The 17,922-nt window shown below is 36.1% G+C and overlaps 1 protein-coding gene across 3 annotated transcripts in view; it reads left to right on the top strand.

The window, feature by feature from the left end:
- CDH19 (cadherin 19) overlaps positions 1–17,922 on the top strand; it is a 104,077-nt gene that overhangs the window by 33,179 nt on the left and 52,976 nt on the right. For all 3 annotated transcript variants that reach the window (XM_045457103.1, XM_045457102.1, XM_045457104.1), the window contains exons 4-5: positions 13,708–13,827; positions 15,446–15,610. In XM_045457103.1, coding sequence (XP_045313059.1) covers positions 13,708–13,827; positions 15,446–15,610 — 285 coding nt within the window. The remainder of the gene's footprint in view (positions 1–13,707; positions 13,828–15,445; positions 15,611–17,922) is intronic.

Raw genomic sequence — 17,922 nt, 5'->3', positions numbered from 1 at the left:
CAAAGAATACACTCATGCCATATTCTAGAAAAAGATTCACATTGCGGTAGGATAAGAATCGCCTATATCAATATGGGAGTGATTGATAGAGCGAGTCTGTAAGCATGACGATGGATGAGATCCCCTTGGCAGAGAACGTAGGTAGAGAAGAGAAAAGCATACTAGGTGAGCTGATTAAAAAGGGGGTTGACTGGGAAATTAGAATGAATGAGATTGGTCAGTGATATAGGACAAAGAAAGACATGAAAAGAGGTGTTACAAAGGAAGAGATCCTCCAACTCTGTTAAATAAAATCAATAAAGTGTACTGACTGTAGTGACTTTTGATTTGGCAAGTACGAGGCTCCTAGTGATTTTGGTTGAATTGATGCAGCTGCAATATTCTGAAGATTATTCTATTGCGTGAATGAATGGAGAAGAGGAAGTTACAGCGAATTTAGCCAACTTTAAAAGATGTTATGCCACAGGGAAAAAATAGAGATGTGAGGCACTAGGTAGAAGGAGATAAAGATAAAGAGGATTTTGTTGTTGTTACTTATCATTATTTAATCATTTATTAAGATGGAAAATTTAACATCACAGTGATATACTATAGGGAATGATCCAAAGAAGAGTATTTTTGAAGAAAAATAAGGGGGCTTTAACTGCTGGTAACCTATTCTCTTTTTTTTCATGTTTATTTTTTTTATTTTGAGAGAGAGAGAGAGAGCAGAAAGAGAGTGAGAGAGAGAATCCACCTGTGCTGTCAGCACAATGTCTGATGCAGGGCTCTATCCCATGAACCATGAGATTGTGACCTGAGCCAAAATCAAGAGTCAGATGCTTAATGGACTGAGCTACCCAGGAGCTCCTGGAAAACTATTCTTGGGAAAGGAAAGATCCATGGAATCCAGGGCAATAATAGAGGAGACAGATTTCAATAGGTTAACACTTTGGTTGATATCAAACCAGTTCATAAGTGATTTTTTCTATCCATTAAGTATGAGACAAAGGCAGTAATTGAGAGCAAAGGGGTGGATTTTTAGGTACAGAACAGAAGGTACAAAAAGGCCAGTTTGTAGAGTTGGCCTACAAAGAGATTGCAGTGTGTGCATACAGTATTTGCATCATGACATCAAGTGTAGCCACGAGGCTGGTTGATTCAACAGAGATCACAAAACTTTGGTTTGTTCTATATGGTACTTGGCTAGTGCATATCTCTTTGCTTTGCAATTCAAGGTTAATGTGCCTATTAACTTAGTTCATCTGTGTAACTCAGTATATCCTGTGAGAGTGCCAGTCAGGGTTCAGACCCGGTATGGAATCATACTAAAATCAATGAGCACTTTTTATTCCTTTCTGTGGGAGGAAGGGACAAAGAGAACAATAGTCAACTGTTATCAGAAATGTCATCTACTATGGAGAGAGAGGAATATCCCCATTGTCGTGTCAACTGTTGTGTAGATGGTTTCCCTCTGAAGCATTCCTGTAATTATCAACTTTGCCTTGAAGAAACCACTTAGAAGTATATGCGATTTTTTTCTGTTTTTCTCAATCTCAATGCTTAAATAATGAATAATATAAATTATTTTACCTGAACCTATACTTAGTTCTTCATATTCTTTCCATATCATTGCCATTTTATAGGTTCTTGAGTTTTGATCTTGCTTCCAAATTCCCTACTCACCTATTTCATTCTTTACAAAGCAACAGGTGCAAACATTTTATTATCTGTTGTCTTAACTATTTAGTATTGTATTATAGTCATTTACCAATTATTATATTTGAATCTGTACTTTGAATTTTTTTGGTGAAGCACTGAAAGGAATCTACATTTGAGCATTGTCATCATAAGGGAGAACCAAGAAAACTACAAACTACTTGTTGCTTATTAAACACATATTTATTCACAAGTAACAGTGGACTTTTACCGATTACATTTCTATTGGAAATGCAATTACTCTCAAAACTAGAACTACCAAGTAGAATTAAGAAAAAAAAAAACATTGTTTTTCTACTTGTCGGTCTGGAATTATAAAATTATTATCCTTCTTCCACACAAAAAATACAAGATCTAATAGGCTAAGAGTCCCACAGTACCTTAAGTTTGGGGTGATTGAGTAAAAGAATGAGTACATGGATAGGTGAAAATGCTACAGAAGTGAGTAGATGAGGTTTGGAAGATGAACAGAGGATATTGGTAGATATAAAATCCAAGGAGACTCTGTGGGTGTGAGTTGAGGCACACAACGATCAAAAGTGCTGCAGATAGCCTTCGGATAGTGATGACTCCATTTTGAAATTTCTTAGTGCAGAATTCCTAGAAACATACAACCTACCAAGACAGAATCATAAGAAATAGAAAATCAGGGGCACCTGGGTGGCTCCAGGTTAAGCATCAAGCTCTTGATTTTGGCTCAGGTCATGATCTGATGATTGTGGGATCAAACCTTATGTTGGGCTCTGCACTGGTTGTGGAGCCTACTTAAGATTCTCTCTCTCTCTCTCTCTCTCTCTCTCTCTCTCTCTCTCTCTCTGCCCCTACCCTACTCATTCCCACTCTCTTGCCAAAGGAAAAAAAAAACAAGAAAAAAAAAAACCAGAGCAGATTATTAGTAAGACTGGATCCGTAACTAAAAACATTCCAACAAACATAAGTCCACCATAAGTTGGCTTCACTGGTAAGTTCTACCAAACATTTTAAACAATAATTAATACCAATCCTTCTCAAACTCTTCCAAAAACTTGAAGAGGAGGGAACACTCCCAAACTCATTTTACAAGGGTGGCATTGCTCTGAGACAAAAACCAGATAAGGGCACCACAGGAAAACTACCTGTCAGTATCTCAGGTGAACATTGATGCAAAAATTGTCAACAAAATTCTAGCCAGCCCAATTCAACAACACATTAAAAAGATGATATAAAGATGATATAAAGATGAAGTGGGATTTATCTCTGGGATGCAAGGATGGTTCAACAACAGCAAATCAAATATGATATACTAGCTTAGTAGAATAAAGTATAAAGATCATATAATCCTCTCAACAGATGCCAAAAAAACACTTGACAAAATTCAACATTTTTTCAGGCTGAGAAAGGCTCTCAGTAAATCAGTTACAGAAAGGGCATACCTGAGCATAATAAAAGCCACATATGACAAAACCCCAGTGAAAATCATACTCAATATTGAAACACTGAAATATTTTCCTCTAAGATCAGGAAAAAGACAAAGATGCCCACCCTACTTTTTTTGACATAGTACTGGAGGTCCTGGCCAGAGCAATACTCTGTACCTAAGTATACTCAGTGGGGAAAAACAATGGTCATTTCAACAAATAGTGTTAGTGTTGGGAAAACTGGATATTCACATGCAAAAGAATGAAATTGGACCCTTATACTACTCATAAAAATGAACTTAAGGACTAAAGATTGGACACGAAAGCATAAGAAAAAACGTTGACATTGGTCTTGGCAATGATTTTTTGGATATGATACCAAAAATAGAAGCAATAAAAGGAAAAATAAGCAAATTGGACTGCATCAAACAAAAAAAGGCTTCTGCACAAAGAAACAATCATCAAGTTAAGGAGGATACTTCCAGAATGGCAGAAAATATTTCTACACCATCTATCAGTTAAGAGGTTAATATCCAAAATATAGAAGGACCCCATACAACTCAATAGCAACCCCCCAAAATAATCCAATTAAAAATGAGCAGAAGGTATGGATAGACATTTCTCCAAAGAACAATACATATGGCCAACAGGTACATGAAAAGATGCTCAATATCACTAATCAGTTCAGGGAAATGCAAATCAAAACCACAAGAAGATATTACCTCACACCTGCTAGAATGGCTATGGTCAAAAGGACAAATAAGTGTTGGAAAGAATTCAGAGAGAAAAGAGAAACTGAGCGCTGTTAGTGAGAATGGTAATTGGTGCAACCACTATAGAAAAGAGTATGGAGGTTTATAAAAATTAAACATAAAACTACCATATAATCCAGCCAACTCACTTCTGGGTATGTATCAGAGGAAATGGAATCACTGTCTCAAAGAGATATCTACACCTCCCTGTGCATTCCAGCATTATTTACAATAGACAAGACATGGAAACAACTTAAGTAAGTGTTCATCATGGATGAATAGATAAGGAAGATACGGTATATATATACACACATACATATATATAAAAAAAGAGAGAGAGAGATATACACACAATGCTATATTATTCAATCATAAAAAACATGAAATATTTCAATTGGTGACAACATGGATGGACCTTGAGGGCATTAAGCTAAGTGAAATAAGCAAAAGAGAGAAAGACAAATACTATATAATTTCACTTATATGTACACTTTTTTAAAAAATTTCAACTTGTACAAACAGAGTAGAATGATGATTGCTGGGTCTAGGACTTGGGAAAATGAGGAAGCGTTGGCCAAACTGTAACATTACAGTATTACATATTGGAAGGTTACCAAGACATTAGGTCTTAACTATTCTCACCGCAAGAAAGTAAAATTGTAGTTATGGAGGTATTAACTCACTTTATTGTGATAATCATTTCTCAATATATTTGCGTATATCGATCATCACATTGTATGCCATAATGACACAATGTTGTATGTCAATTATATCTCAATAAAGCTTGTAGAAAAAGAAATTCACTTTATTAACATTTACCATCAAAATGACATAAGTATGCTACCCACTATAAAAAAAAGTGGTTGAATTCAATTTAGATAATTTTACTCCTTGACCTCATAAATTACAATAATAAATTTCAACATGTAGCAGAGAATTCTCAGAAACACAAACACCCTGATTTCTTAAAATATATCGAATTTGAAAATTAAACTGTATGAAATTTATATCTTTGGACATGTGAGTTTGAATGTGATTGATATTGGGATGGATTACTCTTTGTATGCTCTCTGAACATATTGTTTGCTTTCTTAAACACAGTTTATTTATTTGACTTAAATTTTCTAACATTATGAAAAGTAGAGGTGTCAAAAATACAACACAAGAATAATAAGAATGACCTAACTTTCAGGTTCTTGTAGACAGGAAAATGAAAAAAAAAAAATATTTGAAGAGTATTTTTCACATTTAAGGTGACAAGTGGGAAAATATCTGTTTTTTGAGTTTCACTTGGAGGTTCTAGATTGTAAAAGTAATTGCATCTCAAATATAAACATAAGAGGGATGGGCCAATCAGTCCCTGTAAATAAATAATGATCCTCATACTAATAAAATAACTTCCCAGTGTGAAACAGTGAGCACATCCACGATTTGAACATTATTTCTATCATGAATTTGAATTCTGAACATTATGATTTTACTAAGTTATCTAGTGTCTTATCTGTTTTAATGTCACAAAAATCACAGAATCAGAATGTAGGTCAAAATATTATCTACTTACTTTGGTCTTCTTTAAGATTGGCCATTATGCAATTCAACATCCTCTCAGTAAATTTGCTTCAGAGTAATCAAAGTGTACTCGTACTAGAACTGCATGTAAAAATAGCTTTCCTATTAGACAATTTATATCTTCATTCTAAGAAAAGTCTGTTTAATATTTTTACCACTGAACTTAACACACAAAAATTACACACTAAAATAAATGAGTCATTTTGAAATCTACCAGTTCAAATCTTGGCATTCAAACATATATTTAACTAGGGCACACTGTTTATTGAGTATTCTAGAATAAATGGAAACTTTGTATATAAAATGTCCTTGTCACAAGTTGCTGTCTTTTCTACTGCCTACATGATATCTCAATTAGCCTGCATATCAAAATTTATCACTCTTTTACATTTTTATGGATAGCTCCCATAATCTCTATAAAGAAGATAAAGTATTCAGTGTGAAATATGAGATATCATCTAATAAAGTTTTGTTACTAATATTAAACTAAACTTTTGAATGAGAATCATTCAGTCCTCTGTAATACCTCTGCTTAATACTGAATTCCACATAAATCAATATTGATGGAATTATACTATTCTTACATTAGGTTTTACTCTTGATGGGAGAGTAAGTCTAACATGTCAAGAAATCGTATTCATGCTGTCAATAATGCCTTTGACCTTCAAAAATTTTATATAGACTTGTAAGTTTTAGCACTTATGAATAAATACAAAGTGTCATTTCTATGTAGGTTCTCACATACAATAAATATTTTGTCTTATGTTAATATGCCATTATCTCACCATAATTTTGTAACTTGTGTCACAGCAAATGAAGTATATTGGCAAACTGAAGTATATTTCCAGTTCCCACGGTTTAGACTACTAAACTATGATTTTCCTCTCAAGAATTTAGTACAAGTTTACATCCTGTGTTACCTATGTAATAGTATATTTTTGTAATATAGTATTGCTGAGAAAATGGGTAAAGTCAAATATTGTGTTAAATTTTTCATAAAGTCCTTTTGCAAAAAATAGCTTTAAAGAGTGAGGATTTTAAACATGCCTGATTTTCTATGGAAACTGCATCTGGCTTAACCCAAGATTTCCCTGGTCACTGTGTGAGCCAGGAGATTAGAGAAACTGAGCATTGTGTATGAATAGATAATGATGAAGGGCCACCTTTCAAAGGTCATGATATGCAAGACTGAGCAAAAGGACATGATATTGAATGGAGGTTCCATCTCCCTTGTAGTGCACAAGAAACAGTTGGTGAGAAGAAAAAATTGAAATATAAAGCAGCAGATGAAACTACTAACAAATAAAACTACCTTGGCCAAGTAGACTAAAGTCATGACCCAGACTTTAATAGATTTGAATGACCCATCAGTAGGGTCTGTTGCGCCGTATGCCAGACTGGGGGATCCAGCTAAGGCAGCCAATGCCCTGTACCTTAAAGGTATGGAAGTCAGGGGACATCGCCATTGCCCCAGTTCTCACCTTGAATTAACATGCTGTGCTTCTGAGAACACCAAACCCCATCATGCCTAAGGAAAGAGTTGTTTACTGGAATTTGCCATGAGATGTCTCACCAGGATGGGTAAATTACTCCACCCCTCTGGTTGAAGGAAACGATTCACTCCTCACTGGGATACCATTGTCCTGCTGCAAGCCGGACCTATTGAAACAGAATATCCCTGGAATGGAACACACACCATTAAAAGAAAGGGAAAGGTTAGGGTCCTGAGCTTGCATATCCCACCACCAACTCATCTCCTTACCTCCCCCCGCGGCTAACATGAGGTATGCACAGCCAGGTCAGCTTCCTAAAGCTGCCAACCTCATTCTCAAGGCCAGGTGGGCACATTGTTTCCCCCCTAGTACAATCATTTGGCTGCCTTTTTTGTTCCTTCCGTTGGCCTCAAGGACGTCATGACACATAGAAGCCCCTACTAAATTTACCCAGCAAGCCTTGAATGATAGCCAGAAGAGTCTGCCCTTATTGAATACTAAAATGTCTCTGATGATAAAAGCTTCCCACCCACCGCCCCCCACAGTAAAACAGCCGTGAACACTTACAGCCTCGCAAGGAGGCACCTGTGCCATTATTCAAACAAATGTTAGGTGCTCATGCCTGATGACTCTTGTGAATGTGCCATATGCATTAAATCACATGAAGATATAAGTGTGCTGACCCCAGCTCAGAGGACTTAGTAAATCAATGGTTCAGGTCATGGGATTCTTGGTGGTAAGAGCTGTCACTTATTTGGGAATTATTGTCTTAATCAGTGTTTTTCTTGAATGTGCCTGTATCACCTGCCTTCGGTGCAGCCAGAGATGCCAAATGAGCCACCTCCATGCTAGAGAAGCCCCTTGCTGATGGCTGAGGACACGCTATGGAAGAGGGGAGTGTATAAGATTGTAAGAATCAGTCGTGAGGTTGTGGACAGTTGAGGGAGGTCACTGAGAGGATGTGTCTGCCATTTGACCTGCATGCCGGACATGGGAGATCGGAGGCTCCTAAGCCCCTCCCCTGTCCTTGAAATGTGACTTCCACTAGTGTTTTCCTCTCCCAGAAGCTACCCCAGGAATCCAGCTTTGAGATAGAAATGCGGTGTTGTCACTGTCTGGATATTACATAGGACTGAAGCTATATATGACCGACTAAAAGCCTTTATGACTTTCAAGACTTGGTGGGCAGGTCGAAAAAACTACTCATCTTGAGGACACCCAAAACAAGCCTCAGGAATGAGTTCTCTTGCTCAATACAACTACCACCTGCCAATCTGGAGTGGCATGTGTCATGTTTGGTCTCCTCCTGTCCTCCTTGTTCAGGGGCCGGTTTCAGACTACAGCTAGGAAGATCTGGAGGAGTTTGTGAAAATAACAGTGACCAGATCTCCAATTTTACCCAGGACAACTCTGCTTAATCCTGTTTTGTTGTTGTTGTTGTTGTTGTTGTTGTTGTTGTTGTTGTTTTCCCTGGCATTTTGTCCAGAAAGCACTTGGCCCAGAATGTTTTTTTCTTTTATTATTATTAGTAGGTGCATTATAATAAGCCAGAGTGAATTTGGGAGACATCGACTTTGTGCTTGTACCTCTTAACATGGGGTGTGACAAGTAGTGTCCGAAGCATGTGGCTAGTGAGTAAAGTGTCTCCTTTTAAGACATGATTAAATCTGAAAGGCGGCTGGTGATAACCCGGGACACTGTTCATAAAAACACAATTAAGCCAAGAGGCTGATTAAATAATGCAAATACATGTGAAGAATATCTATCTGGTGATATATTTAATGTGAAAATAATCTGTATAAAGCATTTTTCATTAATGTACATATATATATCAGTTGTCCTTTAGAAATAACTTTATTACTAAGATATACTTTAAAGAAGCTTTAATTAAATTTTTTTAATGTTTCTGTGTTTTCCAAAGGAAGAGAGACCGAGAACAAGTAGGGAGGGGGCAGAGAGAGAGAGGCAGACACAGAATCTGAAGTAGGCTCCAGGCTCTGAGCTGTCAGCACAGAGACCGATGCGGGGCACAAACCCACGCACTTCAAGATCATGACTTGAGCCGAAGTCGGAATTAACCGACTGAGCCACCCAGGTGCCCCGAGAAACTTTAATTTTTGATCCATTAGTGTAGTTAAACTGACTTTGTCAGGTTTTAGTGAGAGCACAGTAAAATGTTGATGAAAGGAATGGAGACGCTAAACAGGTTGGTTCATACGTAGGGCATGTACCACGCTTCTCGCACTGATGAATAATGAATGCGCTGTTAACAATAATATTCTACTGAATTCCATTTCGGTAGGATAAGCGCAGCCTGTGCAGGCTGGGAGAAAGGCGTCAATGGGTATGTCTAAAGACATAAAGAATTTGTGCCTTGAGACAAATATCAGGTTATCAATCACCTTATCCTAATCAAGAAATGCTGGCTTTTGTTTTCTTCTTTCCCTGATGTTATGCAAAATAATTGCTATCTTTATGGAAGTTTCATTACTCTATTTTTGTTATATACTTCTCACCTTTATATCTAGAATTTATTTTAAGCTGATTTTTGTGAATGGTGTAAAGCAAGTGTCAAATTCTAGATCAAAAGAGAGATGACTGATGGATGGATGTATAAATGGACGCAGATACCCAGGGCACCCTGTAGCATTTATTGAAATGGTTCTCCAGTGCTCACCTGTGCCATCCTTGCATGAGTGAGCTCTCCATATGTGTATGATTTTGTTTCTGAACCTCTAGTCAGTTTTGTCCTCTTTTGTTCCTCCAGGGGCTAATGTTCTATTGTCTTTATCGCCATAGTTAGGTCATAAGCCCTGCTCCCTGTTAGTACATGTCTTCCAGATGTTCCTTATCAGAGATGTCTGTCTTGCTTAATCCTTTGCATTTCCATGTATATTTCAAGTCAGATTTTTAATTTATCCAGTAAGACAACTTGCTAAGATTTTGATTAGGATAGCATTTACACTATGGATCTGTCTGTTGGTATTTCTAGATGGTCATTTCATAAACCCAGTATTTTGGTCCATGTTTGATCATTAATGTCTCTTTACTTTCTTTGTTGAGGTCTTTAACAACTTTTGTTTAGTTATTCCTGAGTATATTTCTTTCTTATATATATTAGGTATTTAATTGAACTATTTTAGAGATATATATTTCTGGTAAAAATAAAAATGGACTTTTGTGTACCTTGTTGTGTTCCTATGACCTTCCTAATGTAATGATTTAATATTCTCTAAAGTTTTTATATGTATATTCTGCTTGATTTTCAAACAAAAATTGTTTTTGAATCACTAAAACATTTTTTTAATGTTTTAGTTGTTTGTTTTTTGTTTTTTTTTTTCATTTTTGAGAGACAGAGAGAGACAGAGTGCATGCGGTGTGAGGCAGAGAGGGAGGGAGACACAGAACTGGAAGCAGGCTCCAGGCTCTGAGCTGACAGCTCAGAGCCTGACACGGGGCTCGAACTCACCAACTGCGAGATCATGACCTAAGCCAAAGTGGAATGTTTAACTGACTGAGCCACCCAGGCGCCCCTGTCATCATTTTTAATCATTCATTTCTGTATGCATGGCATTGCCTCATTTCATTGTCTAGGAGCTTTCCTACAATGCTGCCCAAAATAGCGTGATAATAAACTTCTTGCTTTTTAACTACCTCAGAAGGAAAAGTTTTCACATTTCACAGGTAAATATGATTGCTGTCAAAGTTTAAAAATGCCCTCCATCAGACTTAAGAAGGTGTCTTTTTCTCGTAATTCCCTGAATTTTTATTGCAAATGGAACTGGGATATTTTCAGATGTGTTTTATGTATCTAATGAGAATTTTTGTCTTATGTTTTTCTTTGTTAAGCCTTTAATGCCACAAATTATATAGGTTCATTTTCTAATGTTAAAACATCCTTGAATTTTTGTAATGAAAAATTCCAAATGCCTTCTCCTATGAAAATAAACATTCTAGGGGTGCCTGGGTGGCTCAGTCGGTTAAGCGTCCGACTTCGGCTCAGGTCATGACCTCGCGGTCCGTGAGTTCGAGCCCCGCGTCGGGTTCTGTGCTGACAGCTCAGAGCCTGGAGCCTGTTTCAGATTCTGTGTCTCCCTCTCTCTCTGACCCTCCCCCATTCATGCTCTGTCTCTCTCTGTCTCAAAAATAAATAAACGTTAAAAAAAATTTAAAAAAGAAAATAAACATTCTAAAACAGTTCCATAAGCATGCTGACTTGGGTCTCTCTGAACTATGTTCTTATCTAGAATAGTCCCCATAATATTTTAGAATCAACTTCAATTTATAGTGATGGGTGGGTTGTTGTTGAGAAACGGGATGGCCGGGAGACTGGAGCCACAGTCTTCATAAAACTGACCAGAACGATTCTTGCAGTAAACAATAAGCATGTCATAAAAGCAGTGATTATGTAAGCCTGGCAAGGCTGCTCTATGCGAAAAGGGCATCTTGGTGCTATTCATTTTGATTTCAAATGTGAGTAATGCAGCTCTATGATTACTGACAGATAAAGGAAGAGTTATACATGTTTGTATAAGAATGAGTAGAAACTGAAAAGCTATTTGTTTCAATCACCCAGTGTCCCTTTACCTATATTTAACTGGTAACAGAAGGAGGAGGGGACAGGGGGACTTTGGAACAATTTTGATTTTTTTCACTGAAGGACACGTTAGTGGTCTTATAGTGATATTTTGCTTAAATTTTGTGTATGGCTAATTCCTAACTGCAAGTGAATGTACACAAGTGTTCTCTTACAAATTTTTGACAAGGAAAACATAAATGGAAAACATATATATATAAAACATATCAATTTTTTTTAATTTCTTGACTACTCTGACATTTATTTATTATTACAGTTTATGTTACTTGACTATTTAGTGAAGATTTCTGCAGTATTTAAATTTCTGATTAGGAAAATATGTAAGCTTCTCTGTTTTGACTTTATATTTTTTTAATGTTTTATTTATTTTTGAGAGGGTGAGCACTAGCAGAGGAGGGGCAGAGGTAGGGGGAGGACAAAGGATCTGAAGCAGTCTCAGGGCTGACAGCAGGGAGCCCATGTGGGGCTCGAACTCATGAACCAACCCTAAGATCATGACCTGAGCCAAAGTCAGCTGCTCAACCACCTGAGCCACCCAGGCACCCCTCTCTTTTGACTTTTTTTTTTTAGAAAACCTTTTAGAAAATATCTAAGAAGGTTTAAAGTGGTTTAACCTGTATTTAATGAATTGTGATGTCATTGAAAAAGCAGCAACTAGGTAGCATTGATAGCATCTTCAACACATCATATCCTTCTGTGGGTGTGGGCGGGGAAGATCATTTAAGGTCAAGTCTTTTAGGAACTTTAAAGCATACAATACAATATGGTGGCCTAGAGTCACCATGGTGCGCACTTGCTCTCCAGACCTTATTCATTTCCTAACGGCAACTTTGTTGGCTTTGATCACCATTCATCCAGGTCTCCCAGCCTCTGTGAGTCAGCAATTTACCCTTTGTTTCTAGAGCTCAGCTTTTCTAGATTCCACATATAAGTGATATCTTTGTCTTTCTCTGTCTGCCTTATCTTGCTTAGCATGATGCCCTTAAGGTCCATCCATGTCATGGCAATGGAAGGGAACGTATTGTAAAACACTTGAACCTAAGGTGTTTACATTTTGAGTGGTTGTGCAGTATAAAGCAAGTGCTAAATGGCTAATAAAATACTACGACGAAAGAGCAAATACTACATACATTTGAGGGCCACGGTAAAAGTTTCAACAACTTTATTAGTGACAAGTAGAAGGGCTTCCCATTAGCATGTCTCGGTTTACAAAACAAGATTGTAACGGAAACGTGAATGATGTTGGTAGTACAGGAAATCGCATAGACTATTTGATTCTGTGATATTCATGTTGCCATTCTTACTGATCCAGAACATGATGTTTCCATAAATGCAGATTTTCAACAAGACCTATAATGCTATCCCAACTTTACATAAAGATGATTAAAAAGCTCAATACTTTTAAAGGAAGATGTTTAATTTAAGCATTAAGTTTCAACGTACAGATACTTCTCATTGTGTTTTACTGATTGTTAATGTTATTGAATTTCAAAAAGGAACATTTTATGTCATCAATATGTGACAGGGTTTTGCTTTGTACTATACAAAAAAAAAAAAAAAAAAGAATTCTTCAACGTAAGTGTGTTATAGAAGGGAATTAAATAAGGAAGATATTTGTGCCCATCCTCAACTTGATACTATTGCAAGCTCATTTCAATTTTATTCACATTTTATCAACATTCTGTGACTTTGAGTCACAGTTCACAGAGTGATTTTTAAAGTAAACTGCTTCCAATTTCCTTTTGATTCTTCCACTAATGATATAACACACTTTTGAAAGATCATGAAATGGACATTGTAATGGATTGTTAAATAATTATATTTCATTATAGCTTAGATATTTGTTTAAAATTCTATATTGTATATAGAATTCATATATATATGTGTGTGTGTATATATGAATTCTATATACAATATAGAATTTTAAACAAAGATCTAAGCTATACACACACACACACACACACACATATATATATATATATATGTATATATACATATATGAATTAGGGCTCTTTTGTATGAGATTATATTCTCTTGTCTATGCAGAATGATATCAGTTTTGTAATTCTGAACAAGGAGGGCTAGGTTTTCATTGTATGTCTTCACCTTGCTTGCTAAAGAGAAAATGCCGTATAGAACTGAATTCATTGTTCGATAAGACCGCAGTCTTAATTTCTTGTTACTATTCATATTTTCTTCAGGAACATTAGTCATCCAGGTGACAGCAAATGATGCTGATGATCCTTCAAGTGGCAATAATGCTCGTCTCTTGTACAGTTTACTACAAGGCCAGCCCTACTTCTCCATTGAACCAACAACAGGTATTTCTAAATGAAACAAAGTGCAGTTCAGCAGGATTCTAAGTAGGCAAATGTCAGAGCAAAAAAAAAATCTGCTTCCAAACGTGCTGTACAGTAGACCTGAGGTTTCCAGAAATAAATGGGTTGTATTTTAGACACTTAATTCTTTTTAGTCCTTTAGCTGATTTTTCTAACTTTCAGAGATTGAATTTTCCAAATCCACACTACAAATCACTCGTATATAAGGTATAAAACATATGCAAAGACTATGACAAAACACTTAGAAAGAGAAAAAAATACAGTTTAAAAATACGGTGAAAGACCTTTAAAGCAGTTGACCAACATTTGATGTACAGAAAGCCTACAAGCATATTAAAAATGCTCATCAACCCCAGTCATCATGGAAATGCAAACTAAAACCACAATGAGATTCACCTTCACTCCCAATTCTCTCTGGAGTCAAACCTAGGGAGAATACTGGTAGTGTCTCTTTCATACATTCTGTGTTTTCTATAGGGATTCATATAACAGATTACAGTTATAAAACATTTCAGTCCACAATTCAAATGCTATCACAATATGGTCCAACTTATCTGTTTTTGTATTTACAGGTCTCACAATTTTTTTTTTAATTTTTTTTTCAACGTTTATTTATTTTTTTTGGGACAGAGAGAGACAGAGCATGAACGGGGGAGGGGCAGAGAGAGAGGGAGACACAGAATCGGAAACAGGCTCCAGGCTCTGAGCCATCAGCCCAGAGCCTGACGCGGGGCTCGAACTCACGGACCGCGAGATGGTGACCTGGCTGAAGTCGGATGCTTAACCGACTGCGCCACCCAGGCGCCCCTCACAATTTTTAATGAACACTTTTCCACAGATACATTGAGAATTGGCCATTCTCTTTCTTATGTTTGTGTTCACGGTCCCCAAATCTTTAGCCCAGCATCCCGTTGTCTTCTGTTCTGCCCTTTCCTAGTTTTTTTTTTAGTGATAATAATTTTTTTACTAAGTAATTTTCTAGAAAATTTTCTATAACATTTTCTAAAATGTAGGATTTTATAGAATAAATTTATGGAATATTTATTATATTTATTATAGTCCATCTTGAATTTGAAAATCTGTTTATAGATTGATCTGTATTATGAACAACTGTCGGTCAAAAACAAATCCTTCTTCATGTATCATAACTTAAAATAGATTTTAACATCACAGGTGCACAATATATCTTGCATAAATTTGGTGTTGTAATGTACACATTTACTTATAATTAACTTCTTTCAAATTTAAAGGAGAAGTTAACTGTAGCACACTAACATTATGTTAGAGAAGATAGCAGAAAATCATTTGAGGTAAAAATAAGACATTCCTCTTTTTTACCCAAGAGTATATGAACATAACATTTTATTAGGGGTCTACTAGTGTTCTTAGTATTGTGTTGACTACTCTAAACTCCAGGCAGAGTTGGTATTTAATTTATTATTTTATTGTTATTTATGTTCTCCAGGGCAGTGTCTAGCACATTGTAGTCATTTAAAATGTATCAAAAGAATGAGTGTATGATGGAATTCTTAGGAAATTAACTGGAAAGATGCATGGTTAATAACGAAATAATAATTGAAATTTTATTACATGTTTTAAGGAATCATAAGAACATCTTCTAAAATGGATAGAGAACTGCAAGATGAGTATTGGGTAATTATTCAAGCCAAAGATATGCTCGGTCAGCCGGGAGGACTGTCGGGAACAACAAGTGTGTTAATTAAACTTTCTGATGTTAACGACAATAAGCCTATATTTAAGGAAAGTAAGTAGAAAACACCGTGAATTTTCATTACAATAAAACTATACATGTGCTAAATACACACAGATGTTAGGGTTTGCATCTAAAGCACCGCCACAGCACTATATAAAATAAATGTATTAATTATTCGAAGGTGTGATTATTTTCATTAGTGTGAAAAGTCAAATACAAATGAGAAGGTAATGTGTTTTTTTTTCTAATTGCTTCCGTAACAATTTCCACAAACCTCGTGCCTTAAACAGACTGTTACCTGAATGAAATATGTCACAGATGTCACCAGATTAAGTTCAAGGTGTCTGTAGGGCTATTTTCCTCTCTAGAGGGTCCAGGGGAGAATCCATTTCTTTGGATTTGGTTATTGGCAAAATTCAGTTCTTTACGTTTGTAGGAATAAGGGCTCTGTTTCCTTGAAGGCCGTCAGCGGCAGGACACTGTTAGCTCCGTGAGGCGTCTTTCTGGTTCTTGAATATAACTCACACACCTCAGACACATCAAAAGGTGTCAAATCCTCCACACGTTGCCGTCTCTCCAACCCACACTTTGACTCTTCTTCACTTTTATGGAGTCATGTGATCGATCGAGTCCCCTTGGACAAACCAAGACAATCTCCAGATCTCAAGGTCAGCTGAATAGCAGTATGAATTCCACCTGCAACCTGGATTGCTTTTTGTCCCTTTACATAATATATTCATAGGTTCTGGGGTATTAGAACACGGGTATTTTGAGGAATTCATTTTTCTACCTACTACAAGTGATGATTTCAAATGGTAATTATTTTTTATGTTTTATGTTATCTTTATTCACTATATTTAGACTAAGAACAGAAAAAAATTTGCCCATTTCTATATGCACCTATGATTTATATTACATATACGTATATGAAATTTCACATGTAATAGAGATCATATGGTATTTGTCTTATTCTGACTTATTTCACTTAGTATAATGCCCTTGAGACCCATTCATGTTGTTGCAAATGACAAGATTTTATTATTTTTTGTGGCTGAGTAATATTCTAGTGTGTGTGTTTGTGTGTGTGTGTGTGTGTGTGTGTGTGTGTGTGTGTCTGTCATAATTTCTTTACCCTTTCATCCATTGATGGACACTTAAGTTTCCACATCTTGGCTATTGTGAATAATAATGCAATAAACATGGGAGTGCAGCTATCTTTTCTAATTAGTGTTTTCATTTTCTTTGGCTAAATATCCAGAAGTGGTATTAACGGACTGTATGATATTTCTATTTTTAATATTTTAAGACACCTTCATACTGTTTTCCATTATTCTTTTCCATAATGGCTGCACCAATTTACATTCCCACCGACAGTGCACAAGGATTCCTTTTTCTCCACATCCTCACCAACACTTGTTATTTCTTGTCTTTTGAATAGTAGCCATTCTAACAGGGGTGAGGTCATATTTCATTGTGATTTTGATTTGCATTTCCCTGATCATTAATGATATCAAGCATCTTTTCATGTACCTGTTAGCCATCTGTATGCATTCTTTGGAAGAATGTCTATTCAGATATTCTGCCCATTTTTAATATTATCATTATTAGTATTAGTAATAGTAGTAGCATTTGATATTGAATTGTACAAGTTTCTGTATGTTTTGGATATTAGCCTCTTATCAGATGTATGATTTTGCAAATATTTCCTCCCTTTCAGTAAGTTGCTTTTTCATCCTTTTGATGGTTTACTTTGCTGGGCAGAATTTTTTTAGTGTGTTATAGCCAACTTATTATTTTTTTTTTCTTTTCTTGCTTTTGCTTTTGGTATCAGGATAAAAAAAGCATCACCGAGACTATGCTGAGGAGCTTGTTGCCTATGTTTTCTCCTAGGAGTTTTGTGGTTCCTGGTCTTAGTTCAAGTGTTGAATACATTTTTAGTTATTTTTGGGGTATGGTGCAAGACAATGGTCCTGTTTCATTCCTTTGCATTTGGTTATCCAATTTTCCTAACACCATTTATTAAGGAGACTGACATTTTCTTATTGCATATTCTTGGCTTCTTTGTCATAAATTAACTGACCATGTATGTATAATATGTGTAGTTATTTTTTACTTATGTATTATGAATATGCCACACCTGCTCTGATAATTTAAGTACTGAATACAAGCTAAATCATTTGGTATGCTCCAGAAGGGATTTCTTCTGAAAATCTTAGGAGAAATTCTTTTTTTTTTTTTTTTAAGAAGTTCTTCCCACCCCCTCCCCAGGGCATTCTGTCCTACCTACAGTAATACATTTACAAGCAATTCTGGAAATCATGACCAATGATCATGATAGGAAAAATGCATATACATGTGTCAAA

This window comes from Leopardus geoffroyi, chromosome D3 (assembly GCF_018350155.1).
Source record: "Leopardus geoffroyi isolate Oge1 chromosome D3, O.geoffroyi_Oge1_pat1.0, whole genome shotgun sequence".
Taxonomy (NCBI): Eukaryota; Metazoa; Chordata; class Mammalia; order Carnivora; family Felidae; genus Leopardus; species Leopardus geoffroyi.
Note: the sequence above shows the minus strand (reverse complement) of the source record. Positions and strands in the feature narration are given on the sequence as shown.